Source organism: Nilaparvata lugens, chromosome 7, assembly GCF_014356525.2.
Source record: "Nilaparvata lugens isolate BPH chromosome 7, ASM1435652v1, whole genome shotgun sequence".
Classification (NCBI taxonomy): domain Eukaryota; kingdom Metazoa; phylum Arthropoda; class Insecta; order Hemiptera; family Delphacidae; genus Nilaparvata; species Nilaparvata lugens.
In genome coordinates, this window is record NC_052510.1 from 20,153,819 (window position 1) to 20,173,199 (window position 19,381).

Below are 19,381 nucleotides of genomic sequence, written 5' to 3' on the forward strand. Positions count from 1 at the left end.
GATAACATCAGGTAGAGCAGATCTAATAGGTAGATTTTAGGCCCCAACAATAATTGCACAATGCTCTTCTTCAATCACATTTCCAGTATTACAATATTGTCAACGCCCCAGCTATTATCAAGTGACAATCTTGCGTTAGACAATTTTTTCGTGATGATAGAGTGATGCTATTATCTGTGGAACGCTCCCCAATAACCATGCATGACTTGAAAAGTATGACTCATGCTCAGTAACGCCTAGGCTATGATATTGTTTGGTAGTTTGGAGCAGGGCACTTCTCGATAGGAAATTAATATGGAGTTTTTCATTCGATCGCCCTTGAAAAAAGTGTAAGTTGTTGGTATCAAATTTATTTGTCAATTAGGGACTTTTTCTCCATACAAAGATTGTTCATGAAGTGTGCAGTTAATAGCTCTTCCATCCTTTTTCGTTTTCATCTACTTAATAGCATTCTGTCAAATAATCTTTAAATATATTTACTTTGTGATGGGACATTCATAAGAAGTGAAATGTGTCGGCCAATGGCAGATCTTATAGGTTAACCAACTGACAATCAAATGGCTTCATTTACACTAGATTTTGTTGCTTGATGTTTAAACTATCACTGAACTGAGAGATGCAATTGACAATGCTGTAGCGAACTGAGTTACTGTTGTGTCAATTTAAATTTGTTTCATCTAATTCTGGATATAAGTCGTGACCTTATTACATTATTTGAACAATGTTTCATCCATGTAGTCTATTGAGCTCATCACTAGCCCTGCTGAAGAAAGTTATATTGATGCAGTGGCCTTGTAGAACATGCCTAAAAAGCAGTCGTTAGGTCATGTCAGAGGCCCTGAAATTGATCAATTGCAACCTGAAAACTCTGACATCAGACCTGAGCCAGCCAGGTCACTCGATATTATTATTATTATTATTATAGTAGAACATTTTTAGATTTTTCCCTTTAATTCAATTTGCAAAATCTAATCTTTTGTACTACATTACTGGGTTTAATTTGAAATAGGAAAAAAGTAATTTTTCTTGATAATCTATTTGTCTTTGGTTACACCATGACCATCTATAGTGTACTATAGAACTATAGATGGCCATGGTTATACCTTTGATTTAGTACTTTTTACAAATTTTGAAATGGATAGTTGTTAATAATAACAATTTAAAATTATCCCAGTTTATATTTAATGAATATAACGTGAATACTAATTTATTGCACGAACAATTAATAATTTTCCTCTATTTTCATGCCTCCTCAGTTTTCTAGGCAATGTTCTAAAATTAAAAAATAATATAATTGTTCTGTCCAAACAATAATTTTGTAGACAACTGTGTTTTCAAATTCTAATTGACTATGTATTTTTAAATTCCCTATATTTTTTGTAATTTATTTATGTGAAAATATACAATTATTTGCAAATATACAAATTTAATATAAAAAAGGGGATAAATGAGCTTTGAATAAAGAGCTATTCAAGTGTTATTGGATTAATTTTGAAACCAAAACCAATGCTATCCATCTGGAGGTCAATGGATTCTCAACGACTGTCTTGTAAACACAACATAAGTTATTGTCAATTATCAGATCTTCTCAATTCTTAGCTGACCTTCATTATCAATGTCGGTAGTTTCAATAATCTACTGACAGCAGCACGATATTATAGGGAATAGGGAAATGGTCGGTTACTGCTTTTTAGACCTGTACTTGACCTGCTTTTTGCTGGCTTTCAGCTAGAAATGTTTAGCAGCTGTTGTCGCAGTTGTATCATGTGAAGAGGGCCGTTTAGAAAACGCAAAATTCAATTTAAATCCCTTCTTCAAATCTTCAAACATAATATACTTACTGTTTTTCTCTGTCCAAATTCAACAACCCTTACATTGATATCGTTCACTAGGTCAATCAAATTATAAAATATTTTAGTGCTTATTAGGTTGAGGGAGTGGTATTGGGGGTGAGTTAAATCGAAAAATTTTATCTCACTTTTCTGTTCTTCATTTACCAATGTATGGTCAAGAATCACTACTAAAGCACTGGTATTCATAAAAAATATTGTATTTCATAAAAAAATATTGTATTTCATAAATGAGAAAAGAATTTTAAATTATCACGACTATTTTACTAAATCAATAGGAAACTAGTTCTGGTTTTCACACTGTTCATCAATCAGCTGTATATAATACGTTAAATATTAATGAAATCTTATTCAGTAATTGAAGTAGCTGCTATCATGTCTTCTGGGAAGAGGACATTAGCCTGTAACAGTACATTAATTTTGTTGAAACAACTCGTATTTTAATATTGTAAATCACAAATTTATGATGCCTTATGGCAGTTACGGCCGCACCAGACTTGCGTGAGAAATATATGGATAATGAGGGACAAGTTCATTCTTTCATTATTACAGTGTTTACTAACCATCCTACCTAGATTGAAGTGAGGTCAATTATATTTTTATCAACTGTTCTATGTTTTATTTGATCTATGTATCTTTACATCTATGCAGATTTGCAAAATGATTTTTTACTGCTTATCTCATCTTCAAAGTCCAAGTCCTATGCAAATTGGCGTCCTACACAAACCTCTTATCGAAAAATGGATTTTGAATTATTGATGCTAATGCAGTCTTATCAAAATTATTGAATCTTTCTTCAAAAAAACTTCACTGTTGTGTTTCTCACGGCTTATATCAACAATTTGATCTTTCTATTCATACATTATTGAATTAATACATTATAATTATGCTAATAAGTAGGCCTACTCAGGACAGGCAATGAGATTTTTTCATTTTAAAATTGAGATGTGAACGCCTTCCAGCTAAATGCACCATCTTCGGAAGAACTATCTATATGTAATTACAATTCTTACAAAATTGCAAAAGTGTCGTAAACCTATCTGTTTTCTCTTATCTGATTATAAAATATATTTTTCTGATCTCTCTATTGGAATAAAGAGAAACCGTGAACCTATACATAGCTTCTGGTCTAAACCATGACTATTCTATTTACCCTTCGTTTTTTGTATTTTCACTATTTAATATTTTCAAAAAGTAAATTGCATTTAAATAAGTACTAAATAAATTCGTCCCTCAATTACTCCACCCACATTATCCCATTGGAACACTTGAGTGCAGTTCAAATTCGACTTGAACTTAAAATACCTCTCAGTACATGATATTTATAGACAGTACAGACAGTCAAGTAATAGGACCGCAAGCTGTGAAGTGTGCAGCTATCATTTGTTCACAATCTATTGCTCCATTTAAATAATTAATCTGTTCAGAGGTCTGTTCTGTCTCGTGTTTGATATTCGTCGTGTTTCAGTTTGGAAGGATAATGTGCTACTTTAAATTTCAACGATCATAATACTAGAGTATTCAGCTCTATCAAACTATAATAATTAGCTTCAAATTTAGTTACAGTAGTCCTGCCTACGCTCCTAATATATATCCATATATATGTCGGATTTCCTCATTTACATATGTTTTTAAACATTCACTTTATACATATATTTATCAATTATTCATCCACAGATATATTTTTCATATAAAATGTATAACAATTAGCGTCAAGTGTAGTTACAGTAGTCGTTCTGCCTACGACCAAAATATATAGCACGACTTTTTCCCAACTTGAATATTTATATTTATCTGATTTTCTCTATTCTTCATCCACATATTGAGTATATATTTTTCACGATGCCCACGGTCAAATAGAAATCTTCCAACGCAGGCACGGTTGAAATTGGTTCAAAACTGGATTCCGAACCACTTGATTGAGCATAATCGATTTTATTGTCCAAGCAGGTGAGAATAAAAACACCTACCTACTTGTAGGCTTTGATTATCTCTTCCATCGTTACAAGTCGTGTGGAATTTTGAGACTTGGACGTTTTTGACATTTTAACATAAATTTTCGCCGACATTCAATGTGTAGCGAGATTTTGACTCAAGATATTGCTTGTGGGTTGAAAATGTATGAGAATGCGTTACAGTTTTCTTAAGTGATCGGCAAAATGTTTTGAAAATTCTTTTTTTAATTTTGTTCGCTCTCTTAAATACAGAATCACTGTTCAATTTTATGAATAAAAATTTAGATTTTGGTATCTTGCTTTTCGATCGTGTATCTGTCTGCTAAATTGACTGACAATTGCCTGTATTTTTGAAGAACTTATCACACAGCAAATAATAGAAAATTGAAGAATGAGCTCCAGCAGGAAATGATGGGAATTCAAGATATCCAAATCTTCAAGATATAATTTCTAAGATCGAGCTAATTTCTTTCAATATATTCAGAAATCTACTGAAAGAGAATATAGCAGTACTAATGGTGATTAATGGTAAAGGTTGATGATGATGAATTGATCTTGATGCACTGATGCAATCAGTCTTTTCAGAAATGATTCTTTGATACTTCTGATTTGATTCTGATAGTGACAAAACACTGGCATTGAGGATGATTGATTTTAGAAAGTAGATGATGACGAAATTTTGAATACCTTCTGGTGAAAATTATTTTAATAATTTCATTTACCCATTGATTGAAATTTTTTATTTCGATTCATGAATGATGATTGAATCATGATAAACATTTTTTTATTCTGATGCTCTGACGCTGATATCCGCTTCATGATGCTAATAACAATAATGATGACAAATAAATATTGAAGATGATTTCAGAGTACGGCAAAAGTACAATATGCAAATGCATTATTTAAAATTGCAACTATACGAATCGAACAACTATCAAATCGAAGTGGACGACAAAGGAAACGTGCTTACCTCATCGTCCTTTCTCTCGTCAGATCCTTACCATTCGAATTTTAATGTGGTCTACGTCACTGGCTCAAACCTTTGAGGAATCCCACACTTTGCTTGCACGTGCATTTACAAGAGGCTCTCCAGTATATATATATATATTACCTACTCTCATTTATTTACTTGCGTATTTTGTATGTGCATTGTCGTTCTATGCCTTTGCTTATACTATAGAAGCTCTGTAGTATATTTACTAAATTTTATATACTCTTTCACTTATTTACTTCTGTTTGGTGGGAGACCACGCATTACTCCAGTATGTAATAAGTTCTTATGACGATGTCAGCCGGACCGCCCACAGATTCTCGTGGTCAACTCACAACCCACGAACTTCTTCTCGTTTTTATGTACTACCCATGGCTGCTCTTGATATCTGGGCTCGTTATCATGACAATATAATATGTGGCCGCCTGTCTGATGACGCTTAGTTCTTGTGGTATCTTCTCTGCGGGTGTTTGAGAGTTGTGGGTCGTGGAGAAGCTCTAAGTTGTGTCTCGTAGACCTAAAGTTGTGGTGTTTCAAAGTTGTGGTGCGCCTGCGCTTGGTGGTACCCAAAGTTGTGGTTTATTTTATCTAATTTAGAAGTTGGAAGTTACTGAAGCAGTGAAGTCCTGGAGTGTGGAACTAGGAGAAGTGGGGACCTTCGTGATATGTGAGGAATTTTTCGTAATTTAAAATTAGCGGTAAGGATTTGGTTACTTGTGTGAATTGGAAACAGCATGAGGTCTTGGCTTGTAAAGGTTTTCTTTAGATTCCTCTAGCAACACTTGTTACAAAGAAGGAATATATTTTTGTTATGATGTAGCCAATATTATTCACGTAATCATAATTCATTTTTCTAATGAAGGAACTCAATAGGAATAAATAATATCAAGTAACTAATACTGAAAGGTCAGTGATTATTTTGTGAATATTTTGGCAATATCATTACAGTAATAGTTGTTTTCGTAATATAAGGACACTTCTCAGTTTTAAAATTTATTGCTAAAATTCTTACAGACAGCAAATTAAATCTACAGAGGGACTGAAAAATATAAGATGAACAACTGTAATATTGTGAAAGAAGTCATCAGATGAAATGAAAGGGAATATGCATATATTAGCATAATAATACCTTAATACATTATCATAGTATTGCTAAAGTAATAGTACAGCTACAGAACTTTAATTGAAGAGAAATCTTAATTTTCAAGTAGAGTTTTTTGTTCAACAATGTACAAACTACTTTGGCCAATAAACCTTCTTCTTCTGATTACTGCATTGTGCCAAATATGTTTCAATTACAGATTGAATTTCGTAACTCTTTTCTTTTAGAATATCTATCTCCATATTCCACAATATCACATATTCAGTGTTTTCAATAAAATGTTGTTTAATATTTTTTGAAATGATACTCTGAGTTAACTCAACTGTGCTGATTAATTTGTTGACTTATACAGACGTTGACAAATAATACAACAACAATTCATGGCAAATGAAAACCCTCAATCGTACATTATACTTCAGGTTTCTGTATATGAAAGTACTGGTATATCATTATTAAATAATGGAATAACTAATACTAATAAAATAATATGTAACAGAAAGTAACTTACTGTCAGAGCCTCTAGACCTTTAGAGGACTAGGCTATAGGACTGTAGAGAAAGAGTTCAATAAATAATTCGATCACTGAAATGAATTAACTAATGAACTAATTAATGAACTAATACATTAAAGCTGTAACAAGTATTTGTATGAATGAAAATAACTGTATATTTATTTATATTGAATAAAATAATGGAAATGTGTTGATTATTCAAGCTTGAGAAAAATGATGCTTCAAGAATTAGTGCAGATTATAGAACATTTTCAGTTTGAGATTTGCAAAAATAGAAACGAGAAGTGTCTAATTTTGCACAGTCTGATGATCTTCCTGGGTCTTTTCTCTTTTCTACAATCCTAACAACTCGCAAACAGCCAATCAAACATTGTGCACAATGTTATTGTTTTGAGAGACAATAAATAGGCGGTCTCAATTTCCGTATTTACAGTCTTGTTCATCTTTGATGAAGCTAGGTCATGTCTGCAGTGACTGCATTATCCATTGGTTCAGACGATCTCCTCCAACTCGTTATTCTTTCTCTCACTGTCTCTCTCTCTCACTTTTTATTACATCCTCTCTCTCCCCCTTTTCACTCTTTCTCACTCTATATTTGAATCTCTGTCTTTTTCTAATTCACTCCCTCTCCTGGTGGAGGCACCGACTAAACACAGTACAGTGACAGACTGCTTTACTCCCCTCTTACTAAACGCAGTATAGTGACAGAAGGACGTTTCAGCGGCTAGACAAGTTAGTGGCGTTCAGTGTTCACTGTTCAGTGCGCGTTTGTCCGCTCGTCTAACAACAAGTAGTAGTTAGCAGTTCGCGAGGTAGTTCCATCTCGCCTTTAGTTCGCGATCTCCGTTCGTGTTGTTTAGTTATTAGTTAGCGTATGCTAGTTTAGTTCGCTTCAACATTTAAATTCTTATATTTAGTTTTTGAATCTGATGATGAATCGGGTTGTGTTTGAAATAAAGTCGGAGTGCTGTTCGCTGTTCCAACGACTCTCAGCTGAACGGACTTGACAGCGACGGACTTAGTCGCCAACTTGGCGATACTTAGCTCAGTGACGTCAGAGGTAAGCGCGTTTTAAGTTCATCGACAGGTGGTGTTTGGCGTCAACGTTTGTGTTTCAAATTTTTATTTGTGATGTGTAGGATGACAGTGTGCCGGATTTGTTCCTTTTAATTAGATAGGGTGATAGGATACTAGGTTTGCTAAAAAAATATTTATCGATGTCATTTACCCATTGATTGAAATTTTTCATTTCGATTCATGAATGATGATTGAATCATGATAAAAATTTTTTATTCTGATGCTCTGACGCTGATATCCGCTTCATGATGCTAATAACAATAATGATGACAAATAAATATTGAAGATGATTTCAGAGTACGGCAAAAGTACAATATGCAAATGCATTATTTAAAATTGCAACAATACGAGTCGAACAACTATCAAATCGAAGTGGACGACAAAGGAAACGTGCTTACCTCATCGTCCTTTCTCTCGTCAGATCCTTACCATTCGAATTTTAATGTGGTCTACGTCACTGGCTCAAACCTTTGAGGAATCCCACACTTTGCTTGCACGTGCATTTACAAGAGGCTCTCCAGTATATATATATATATTACCTACTCTCATTTATTTACTTGCGTATTTTGTATGTGCATTGTCGTTCTATGCCTTTGCTTATACTATAGAAGCTCTGTAGTATATTTACTAAATTTTATATACTCTTTCACTTATTTACTTCTGTTTGGTGGGAGACCACGCATTACTCCAGTATGTAATAAGTTCTTATGACGATGTCAGCCGGACCGCCCACAGATTCTCGTGGTCAGCTCACAACCCACGAACTTCTTCTCGTTTTTATGTACTACCCATGGCTGCTCTTGATATCTGGGCTCGTTATCATGACAATATAATATGTGGCCGCCTGTCTGATGACGCTTAGTTCTTGTGGTATCTTCTCTGCGGGTGTTTGAGAGTTGTGGGTCGTGGAGAAGCTCTAAGTTGTGTCTCGTAGACCTAAAGTTGTGGTGTTTCAAAGTTGTGGTGGGCCTGCGCTTGGTGGTACCCAAAGTTGTGGTTTATTTTATCTAATTTAGAAGTTGGAAGTTACTGAAGCAGTGAAGTCCTGGAGTGTGGAACTAGGAGAAGTGTGGACCTTCGTGATATGTGAGGAATTTTTCGTAATTTAAAATTAGCGGTAAGGATTTGGTTACTTGTGTGAATTGGAAACAGCATGAGGTCTTGGCTTGTAAAGGTTTTCTTTAGATTCCTCTAGCAACACTTGTTACAAAGAAGGAATATATTTTTGTTATGATGTAGCCAATATTATTCACGTAATCATAATTCATTTTTCTAATGAAGGACTCAATAGGAATAAATAATATCAAGTAACTAATACTGAAAGGTCAGAGATTATTTTGTGAATATTTTGGCAATATCATTACAGTAATAGTTGTTTTCGTAATATAAGGACACTTCTCAGTTTTAAAATTTATTGCTAAAATTCTTACAGACAGCAAATTAAATCTACAGAGGGACTGAAAAATATAAGATGAACAACTGTAATATTGTGAAAGAAGTCATCAGATGAAATGAAAGGGAATATGCATATATTAGCATAATAATACCTTAATACATTATCATAGTATTGCTAAAGTAATAGTACAGCTACAGAACTTTAATTGAAGAGAAATCTTAATTTTCAAGTAGAGTTTTTTGTTCAACAATGTACAAACTACTTTGGCCAATAAACCTTCTTCTTCTGATTACTGCATTGTGCCAAATATGTTTCAATTACAGATTGAATTTCGTAACTCTTTTCTTTTAGAATATCTATCTCCATATTCCACAATATCACATATTCAGTGTTTTCAATAAAATGTTGTTTAATATTTTTTGAAATGATACTCTGAGTTAACTCAACTGTGCTGATTAATTTGTTGACTTATACAGACGTTGACAAATAATACAACAACAATTCATGGCAAATGAAAACCCTCAATCGTACATTATACTTCAGGTTTCTGTATATGAAAGTACTGGTATATCATTATTAAATAATGGAATAACTAATACTAATAAAATAATATGTAACAGAAAGTAACTTACTGTCAGAGCCTCTAGACCTTTAGAGGACTAGGCTATAGGACTGTAGAGAGAGTTCAATAAATAATTCGATCACTGAAATGAAGGACGGATGGATGAACTAATACATTAAAGCTGTAACAAGTATTTGTATGAATGAAAATAACTGTATATTTATTTATATTGAATAAAATAATGGAAATGTGTTGATTATTCAAGCTTGAAAAAATGATGCTTCAAGAATTAGTGCAGATTACAGAACATTTTCAGTTTGAGATTTGCAAAAATAGAAACGAGAAGTGTCTAATTTTGCACAGTCTGATGATCTTCCTGGGTCTTTTCTACAATCCTAACAACTCGAAACAGCCAATCAAACATTGTGCACAATGTTATTGTTTTGAGAGACAATAAATAGGCGGTCTCAATTTCCGTATTTACAGTCTTGTTCATCTTTGATGAAGCTAGGTCATGTCTGCAGTGACTGCATTATCCATTGGTTCAGACGATCTCCTCCAACTCGTTATTCTTTCTCTCATTGTCCCTCTCTCTCTCATTTTTTATTACATCCTCTCTCTCCCCCTATTCACTCTTTCTCACTCTATATTTGAATCTCTGTCTTTTTCTAATTCGCTCCCTCTCCTGGTGGAGGCACCGACTAAACACAGTACAGTGACAGACTGCTTTACTCCCCTCTTACTAAACGCAGTATAGTGACAGAAGGACGTTTCAGCGGCTAGACAAGTTAGTGGCGTTCAGTGTTCACTGTTCAGTGCGCGTTTGTCCGCTCGTCTAACAACAAGTAGTAGTTAGCAGTTCGCGAGGTAGTTCCATCTCGCCTTTAGTTCGCGATCTCCGTTCGTGTTGTTTAGTTATTAGTTAGCGTATGCTAGTTTAGTTCGCTTCAACATTCAAATTCTTATATTTAGTTTTAGTTTTTGAATCTGATGATGAATCGGGTTCTGTTTGAAATAAAGTCGGAGTGCTGTTCGCTGTTCCAACGACTCTCAGCTGAACGGACTTGACAGCGACGGACTTAGTCGCCAACTTGGCGATACTTAGCTCAGTGACGTCAGAGGTAAGCGCGTTTTAAGTTCATCGACAGGTGGTGTTTGGCGTCAACGTTTGTGTTTCAAATTTTTATTTGTGATGTGTAGGATGACAGTGTGCCGGATTTGTTCCTTTTAATTAGATAGGTTGATAGGATACTAGGTTTGCTAAAAAAATATTTATCGATGTCGTTTCCGATCAGTGAGAAAACTTGAAGGGGCTTAAATTTGAATAATTTATCTGCGGGCTCAAATTTATGAGAAATCTTCAAATCCTTTCGAAATCAAATCATTTGTATTCCTTATTCACGTATTATTGAGTACTTTGTTCAATCGATATCAATGTTTCAATGTCGCTTCATGTGTTCATTCCACAAAATCTGAGAACTTAACGTTTGTTTTCTCTTTCCATGATTGCAGTGCTTGGTTAAATAAATGAGTAATATTATTCTATTATATTATCAAAACTGATCATTATATTCTATTTGCTTGCTCCAGGATACCTCACAAAATATTATGTTTTCGAATGCAATCGTGTCATAAATCTCACTTGTTTTCAAAACCACTTTTTGAAAATATTCCTCAAATGACTAGAAAATATGCTAGAGTAGCATATTTTATATGCTCAGTACCATAAATATTTCAGATGTATTTTTGTGTTCGAAAGTATTGACATTTTGGTCGACTCCAAAAATATTCTGGATCTAATTATGTATGGCAGCCTGAAAGAATCAACAAAGAAGTGCTGGTGGATAATCCAAGTGTCGGACTGAGGAGCAGTTAGCAGCCGATGGCATTCTGAGTGTCGGTTGAAAGTTGACAGCCTCCATTTCTATTTTAAGAAGGTCGTCAATTCTCGGTTGGTGTGCGAATAGAACCGGACGCTCTTGAACGCGGATAGAGTGATCTGTTTTTGTTTGGATTGGACTCGAATGATGAGAGTTGTGTTGAAATTTTGAAATTTGGGACCGATAGCTTTCCGGAAGTGCACTGCATGTTCCGCAATAACACTAAGCAATTGAGTTTGTGTGGCATTGGCAGCAGACATATTTTAAGCACTTTCATTCGATTTCTCTTCATGTATTTTAGTCATTAGTTGAAAGTAATGTGTTATTACTTTATCACTATACTAATTTTAACATCGAAAACTGAGATGGATAGTTTTAAAAGTCAACTAAAATGTACTTGGATTGGAATGTTACAATTGTGACACATTATATATAATGTAAATCTAAAAAAAAAGATAAATATCGAATGACCTGACACAGTTATCCAAGTTGCAAGGCCATGACTATGTAAACCTATAGTACTTTGCTTTTGTTTCAACTCCTTATTATATTTTTTTATTTTATTTTATTGTGATGCATTCGTGTACATCATAATGAATATTTATATTGATGAATGTGTTGAATTGATTGATTGAATGTGATGCAGGATAATGAATCTCCATCTCCAAATATTCTTGTATTGCGCGCATTGGAACACCTGAACAACGCCGAGCTATGCTGTTCCAATATAATTGTTTATCTAATTCAGTGGGTAGCCTATAGCCTATACTTCGTTCAAATTAACTTCCGACTTGGGATGGACATGCGCAGCAGAGAAAGCACACAGTGGCAGGGATTCAACGGCTGCTATGTTGCCTTTGAGTATCGGCCAGCGTTCTCTAATTTCCAGTGAGTATTCAAGCGCTCATGTTAAACTTAAGAAATTTCCTCTCTGCAATCACTGACACGACTGACTCTATTCGACAAATTGACAACTACGCTTCCACCTATGATTCAATCCATCACTGCAATTGGCTGATCTCCCTCCATTTCTCTGCGCCGCAAATTTCTCCAAGTCTGAAGAAGATTTACACGAAGTATAGTAGGCACTGAAGTAATCATTGTGTCTGCCACTGCCTTACTTTTTCATTTCAACGATTAGGATGAGCAAAAATAACAATTTACTACATTAGGTGTCCTAGGAATCCTTTTTCTCTCGTACACAAACTAATCATCTAATCAGTGTGTAGCTATTTCATTTTGCATTTTCTTCGCGATCGACAATCGGAGAACTAAAAAACAATCACTATGCACTATTCACTATACTACACAACTTCAGTGAATATTGAATTAAACTCTTGAAAATTTCCACAACCACTTATTCATCTAGTGAAAATGCTAAAAACTAGTGTCGGTTGTTACATTATCATCAATCTCTAATAAATCGAAATCTCAAACAAGGAGTAGCTGGATATACTACTAAAAAACCAGCCGTATGATAGGTAGTTGGCTGACCCATCAAAGTGAATAGATGTCATTGGTCGAGGCAGGACACGCCAATTATTGTGGGCGCAGCATTCATACCACAGCTGGGAGACAAGAATAGTATGAATGCTCCCCCCAACAAATGGATATTTTGTCTCAGCCAATGACAATATCCTTCCGATAAGTAAACAAACTACCAATAATATGTATCCATTTTTAGTTTCCTAAAATGACTCGCATTTTAAATAAATTTGTGTTTATTCAGATTCAGCACAGAAAATAGAAAACAGGTGTTTTATGGACTTTGTCGTTAGGTTCTGTAAGTAGGGAAAATCCACTGATCAAAAAAATTTAGATTCATATGAGCGTGTATTCCAAGTGAAACATCCTCCGTTCGGTATATCATCATAGTTGGAATACATATACCTTTTTTGAATTATGATATTATTCCTATAAATTTTATTGAAAAACATCACACTTCACGCTTGTTTAACATTGTTCCTCTCAATCATGGCCATGATTTGTTGATTATTAGATAAACGAATGAAAATAATTCATTGTCAATGAAATTTATTACAGATAATAATGTATTAATGTTGAATCGAAAATCTTGAATGTTTTAAATCTTCTTCTCAGAATGAGCTTCTATATTGCGGTAGGAGGTCAACTGAAAAACACCACTTTACTGGATATTAAGATATCATACAGGAACAAGAAATACAAAAAAGAACAAACCAATTTTTTGCTTTCTTGAGCAAGAAATTTAAAAATGAACAAAATAAAGCAATAAGGAACTCGAGATTTCTTACAATAAAGCCTTGACCTCCAAGCAGAGTGCATTGCAATATGGGTCGAGGTGAGAAATTCTATTATCAAGTTGGTCGTAACTCTATAACAACCAACAAATCTCATAGAAAAAATCGATTTTATCATTATATCAACATGAAATTTTATAATAATTCATTCTATATAATTTCAATTTTGAATTTCGAATTCACTTTGTTGTTGTAGCGACGACCGACCGACCAGTTTTGAAGGAAATTCTTGGAAATAAGTTGGTGGCGTGCCAAGTGAGACATGAGGATGATAGATAATTAAGTGGCGAAGATGGTGAATCTGAAAAAGGAACTGCTAAGATTTATTGGCGGTTGAACGAAGCAAAAACAATCGAACAGTTTGTGGTGATGAGGTCATTGACGAGAGATGCCGACGTGACGTCATCTTTGTTTCGGTTTGCCGAGCACCTGTTGAATCTCGAATGAGAGTGTGGGTTGTCGGAGTCAATACTCACTCAAAAATACAAAAAGGGTTCACTAGTTGAGTTGAAAGAAAGGAATTTAAGAAACAATTATTTATTCTATATTTATTTATATCTATAGTTATTGGTTATTGTATAGTATATTAGAATATTAAGTTATTAGTATAGTTTTCGAATGAGTAAATAAGAAGATTAAAACTAGAGACCCCCTGGTTTGAAGAACTCGCTCATGAACTGTTGTATTGATCTCTGAGATCCGCAACTTATAATATTATACAGAGTTGGTGAAAATTATCATGGAAACTTTTGTCCGCCATCTTGTATCCGTCATATGGGTCCAACTTCATTTTGAATCCATCTTCATTTTGAGTCCAACTTCATTTTTCAAATGGGAAGGTGGTCATGTGATACATGATTACGATACAGAATTTCAAAGAAAAATTAATGGTGAAACCCACACATCGATATCTCTAAACTGTTTCAATGATCTCAACATTTGAAGGTACTAATAAATGATAAAAAAATGAAATGAATGAGTACGGTATCTATACATTGAATATGGATAATCAAGTGTTAGTGAACACGTGTATGTGTTAATTACGTGTATGTTACAGACAGGCAGACGTTGACGGAAGCGAGTTAATATAGAACTTATAAATTAATGTTGTGAATTATTCAGCTGAAATCATGTGTCGGCGCATAAAGTCTTACAGTCTGTGTGATAACTGCCAAATAATAGCATCAACTACTCTAAATGAATGGAACAATGATTACAGAAACAAATAATTCCAGCTGACTAATAAATGGTACATCAACATAATTTTCTTCTTATGCACTTTCAATGTTATTTTTATATCCTTAAAAAGGACGAAGGAGTGAGTCAATTTTTTTGTCCAACAAACTTGATCTTTTAAAAGGTTCGAAGAATTCGTATTCAAAATTTGAAGCTGATTGGTCAATTCTCTCTAAAGTTCTTGTCGAACATACAGACAGAAAACTACTTTGGGCTCTAGTAAGTCAAAAGTGGGAACTTCGCTAACGCTCGTTCAATTGAAAGTAGCATACATGATTTGTTGAATCTTGAATGTAAATTAATTGAAGTTATGCTAATATACTTTCTAGTTGGTTCACGTGGGCTAGTACCTGGTAGACGTTGCAAGCTCGACTGATGCTAGACAAAGGTGGTTTTTGAATATTGTCAAAGATTGATCAGTGTTTAACTACACTAGAGACAACGTAGGCTAAATGTAGGTTCACAATGTTAGGTGATCAATGATAGTCGATTTTTGGATTTTGAGGAATTAGATGCAAGTTGACATCCTAGTGCGTGTTCAACTTCACTATACAGCCAACTTACTGGGTTCGATCTCATGATGAAAGTATATTTTTGGTTGTTATGGAACTATAATCTATTATATGGTGTGGAATCTAATGCTACTCGATGCTAGTGAACTATTGATTTATTTTTTATAACTCAACTAAACTACATTTTTATGTTGGAATAGAGAGATTCGAATGAGCTAGTAGTGTTTTCACGATGCTAGTTACTGCAACTTTTCAAACAAGTGTGAAGTTTCAAACATTTTTAATAAAAATACTATTTTTGTAGCCTATAATATTATTATAATATGAAGCTATAATAACAATATAGAAGCTGAGGTACAGTTTTAATTTGCACCCTAAAACGCTGGTTTTCAATTTTAGGACATTACTTGGTATAAGCTATTCAATCAATCAATTCCACTTGAAGAATTCATTCTGCCATAGAAAATAACAATTTTGACTTGCAGACTTTAACAATTGAATTGAAGCAGCGTAATCAGTCAAAATTCGTCGCAAGCCCAGTGTGAGTGTATCCCAACAGTTCACATGCTTCAAACCGTACTAAAAGTTGGCCGACAATCTATTGTACTTTTTAAAACATGACATCATCCCACCAATTTAAATTTCGGTTTCAAATGCTCTACTTTTACAACCGAGTATACGTATTACTGGCTACTAAGTACTCATATTATTGCGGCAAAAATTTATTAATCTGTAGCATGAAATGGCTAACCATTTTAGAGAAAAATTTATTTTCATAATAATGTAATCATACATACATTCAATGCAATGCACACCTTCAAGTTTCTTTGGGGATTTACATAGGCCTATCTAATCTGTATGCTATAAACATATTATTGTTAGACTAATATTGCGATAAATCATTTTCCTCCTAGTAAGAAATGTCTTGTACTGTTAATAATGAACAAATGTAAGAAATGTAATAACTTAATGAACAAAATGTCAATAATTTAATCCTTATAGATTCTATTAGATTGAACATAACTTATCATACACATGATGAACATATGTGTTTGTCAAGTTCCAAGTTCCGTTCAATCTAATAGAATGATAGAATCTATAAGGATTAAGTTATTTACATTTTGTTAATAACTTTGGTGTAAACGCAGCTATAATAATGATACATTTTATTTCCATTAGCATACAAGCAAGCAATCTAATCAATAAAATGTACATAATATTCAAAAATACAATATATGAAATTTACTACAAATATAAATAAATTGCATTTTTTTCGGAAATTAACCTACTCAACTATGGGAAACCCATGTACACGAGCAGGTCTAGTAGTAATACATTTAATTTAGAGTGGGGGTGCAAATATATTAGGTAAGTAAGCTCACATATTGTTCGAATAAACTTTCTATATTATGTCTTCCAGTTGTTTTGATCCAGTTTTTAACGGCGCATTTAAATTTTCTTGAGTTTTCTATTATCTTGATGTGTACAGGAAGTAAATTGTAGAGTTCTGGTGGAGGTTGTTGAAGTGTTGTTGGTATTTTGCCTTCCTAGCCACGTTCGTGATGAGAAGGCTTCTATTTCTTGTGATATACTGGTAGCATGTCTTCCTCGCATGTTTCTCACCCGGTCAACAAACGACCATCTTGGCAATTAGAAGATTTTAGTTATCACCCTCATCAACAATATGATGCTAATTTTTCCATGAACTCGCTAAATAAATACCTATGTAACGAAACACCAGTGATCATAGTAGTAAGGTCGTATTTTAGTAACTTTTCTTACGCTCTTGTATAACTCTATTTTTCATTTATAATGGTTTATCAAATGTGAAAAATTATACTGTAGTTGAATTTAAGTAGCCTAAACCCCGTGGCTGAGTAATGGTTTCTGATTTATTTTATACTCTCAATTATTATCTTAATTTCTTGAAATCTCAGTGGTTCCTAACCTTTTATGTATATTCGCGATCTATTAACCCCACGAGGTATATGATATGCATAATTATGTAGGCTACCACCTGGAATACTGGCTTTGGTCACCGTCACTTGTGTATTTAATTTCTATTTTCCTTGTCAGTTAGTTCTTAAGGACTCAAACACATTATGGTATCTCTCATGTACGGTAGTTGTGAGAAAACTTCAATTTAATATGTACGCATAGTTGGCTGGAAAATCCCTTCCAACAAACACTTTTTTAGTTGAGCCTAAGTAAGTCTGATGAATTGGTAAATTAATTATCTAGGGCCACCCCGCGACTCAAAAGAAATGATTTAGCGAACCAATAGTGGACCTACCATCATACATTTCAACTTGTAAACTTTTGAACCAATCATCTAAATTGTTTCATTATAAACAGTTACTTATTTTTCAAATACTGTACTATTAAAATTTATATATAGACCATACCGAACCTTTTCTGCTCAAACTTCATCAAAACTGGTCTAATATTCTACTTGCACTGACTGACTGTCATTAGACTTGCAAACGTATTTTAGTATTATTCCGGATTGCTAGAAATACTAGTAGAGAACCACGGATAACATAGCAAGCTGCTTTTAGAACCCCTTTCTATTATGTTGTAAGAGAGAGTACTAACGTAAGTTGGGTACTCAAATTTTTTGATTCTATAAAATATGAAGTATTCTCCTTTTTTCTTGAAAATAATACGTCGTTAGAATTGGCTCATTCATAAATATAGCTTGGTTGGTATGAGCGCGCAAATAAATTAGCAGAGTTGCCGAAAGCTTATTCAAGTTGCACTGAAGATTGCGTTAAGATATGTTGACACGTGCCGCGGTTATTTAAGCACCAGCTCCTCAATAGAATAAATTATCGACCTTTCAACCTCTACTTACTCAGCAAATAAATTATCATTGAATGGTAATTCAGGCACAACTTATATTCAGCTCGAATAGCAGTAGTAAAGATTACATTGATTGTTGGATAGCAATGAATGGGCTCTATACATCAGAATTTTCAGATATAACATATCTGTTTACTTTCTTTAACTATAACTAGTGCAACTACTTTCTATTTTTGTATGCTGTAGTTATTGTAAATTATATCAGTTGATCTTGATGCAGTTGTGGTTGAAAAGTTGTTACAGTTTTAGTTGATAGAAAAGATACTAGATGCAGATTATTTTCAATAAGGTAAATATGAAAATAGAAGATACTGTACATGTTTTCTATCCATTCTTCGTTATCAAGTAATTTCTCAAGTTGTGTTTTTAATTGGTTCAATACAGGGGTTTTCAGTTAGCTAATCCAATATTGAGATGTAATACTTTCTCTTCCTCTTCATTTAGTCTTTTTGATTATCAGAATAGAAATTATTTTTAATGTACTTAAATTCACGATTGAAGTAGAACAGGAAGTTTCTTTGAAAGGTGTTGTATTTTTCGAATTATAATAATGTATCACACAATGGGCGTTTACATTTAAAATATTTGAGTTAAATAATCCCTCATTTCTTTAAAAACAAAAACTTCAATCAGCTGCCATTTTGAATAAAAGTATCATAGAACATTTTTCTTGTTTTAAAAAGGCCTTTAAAATGATGTACCACACAATGGGTGTTTACATTTAAAATATTCGAGTTGCAACCCCTAAGGCACCCCCTTATAAGGGGTTGAAATTCAGTTGTACGTAAAAAGGTAGAGTATTTGACCAATAACTTATCCTGAAAGTTACAGTATTATATGTACAACATTCTCTAACTTATTGAAGTGTTCCCATACATATGACTCACTCTGTATATTGGGGTATGCTATAAACACTGGTATTAACAGCGCTATACCCCCCAGAGATCTCTTTCACAAACCAATTCCTTCTATATTTCACATGTTCTGTACCGTAAATTAGCTCGTCACTTCCCACATCAGATTGAATTTTAGAACGTCTCGAAATCCCTATTTAAATAGAAATTGAATAAATTTTTAATACAGCTGGGTGTGGACAATGCAGAAAACATCATCACACCAAATTATAATACCCACCTTCATCGATAAATCCGCTGGTGCTGACAACCTG

At 33.7% G+C, this 19,381-nt stretch overlaps 1 protein-coding gene across 10 annotated transcripts in view; it reads left to right on the top strand.

Annotated features, from left to right (window-relative positions):
• The window catches only part of LOC111044525, an 89,789-nt gene that overhangs the window by 35,700 nt on the left and 34,708 nt on the right, over positions 1 to 19,381 (top strand). Inside the window, exon 1 of one of the 10 annotated variants that reach the window (XM_039432311.1) lies at positions 5,270 to 5,463. The exons of 5 other annotated variants lie outside the window; for them this stretch is intronic. In XM_039432311.1, coding sequence (XP_039288245.1) covers positions 5,462 to 5,463 — 2 coding nt within the window. In that variant the 5' untranslated portion in view covers positions 5,270 to 5,461. 4 more of the 10 variants (XM_039432314.1, XM_039432312.1, XM_039432315.1 and 1 more) reach the window with 4 other exon arrangements.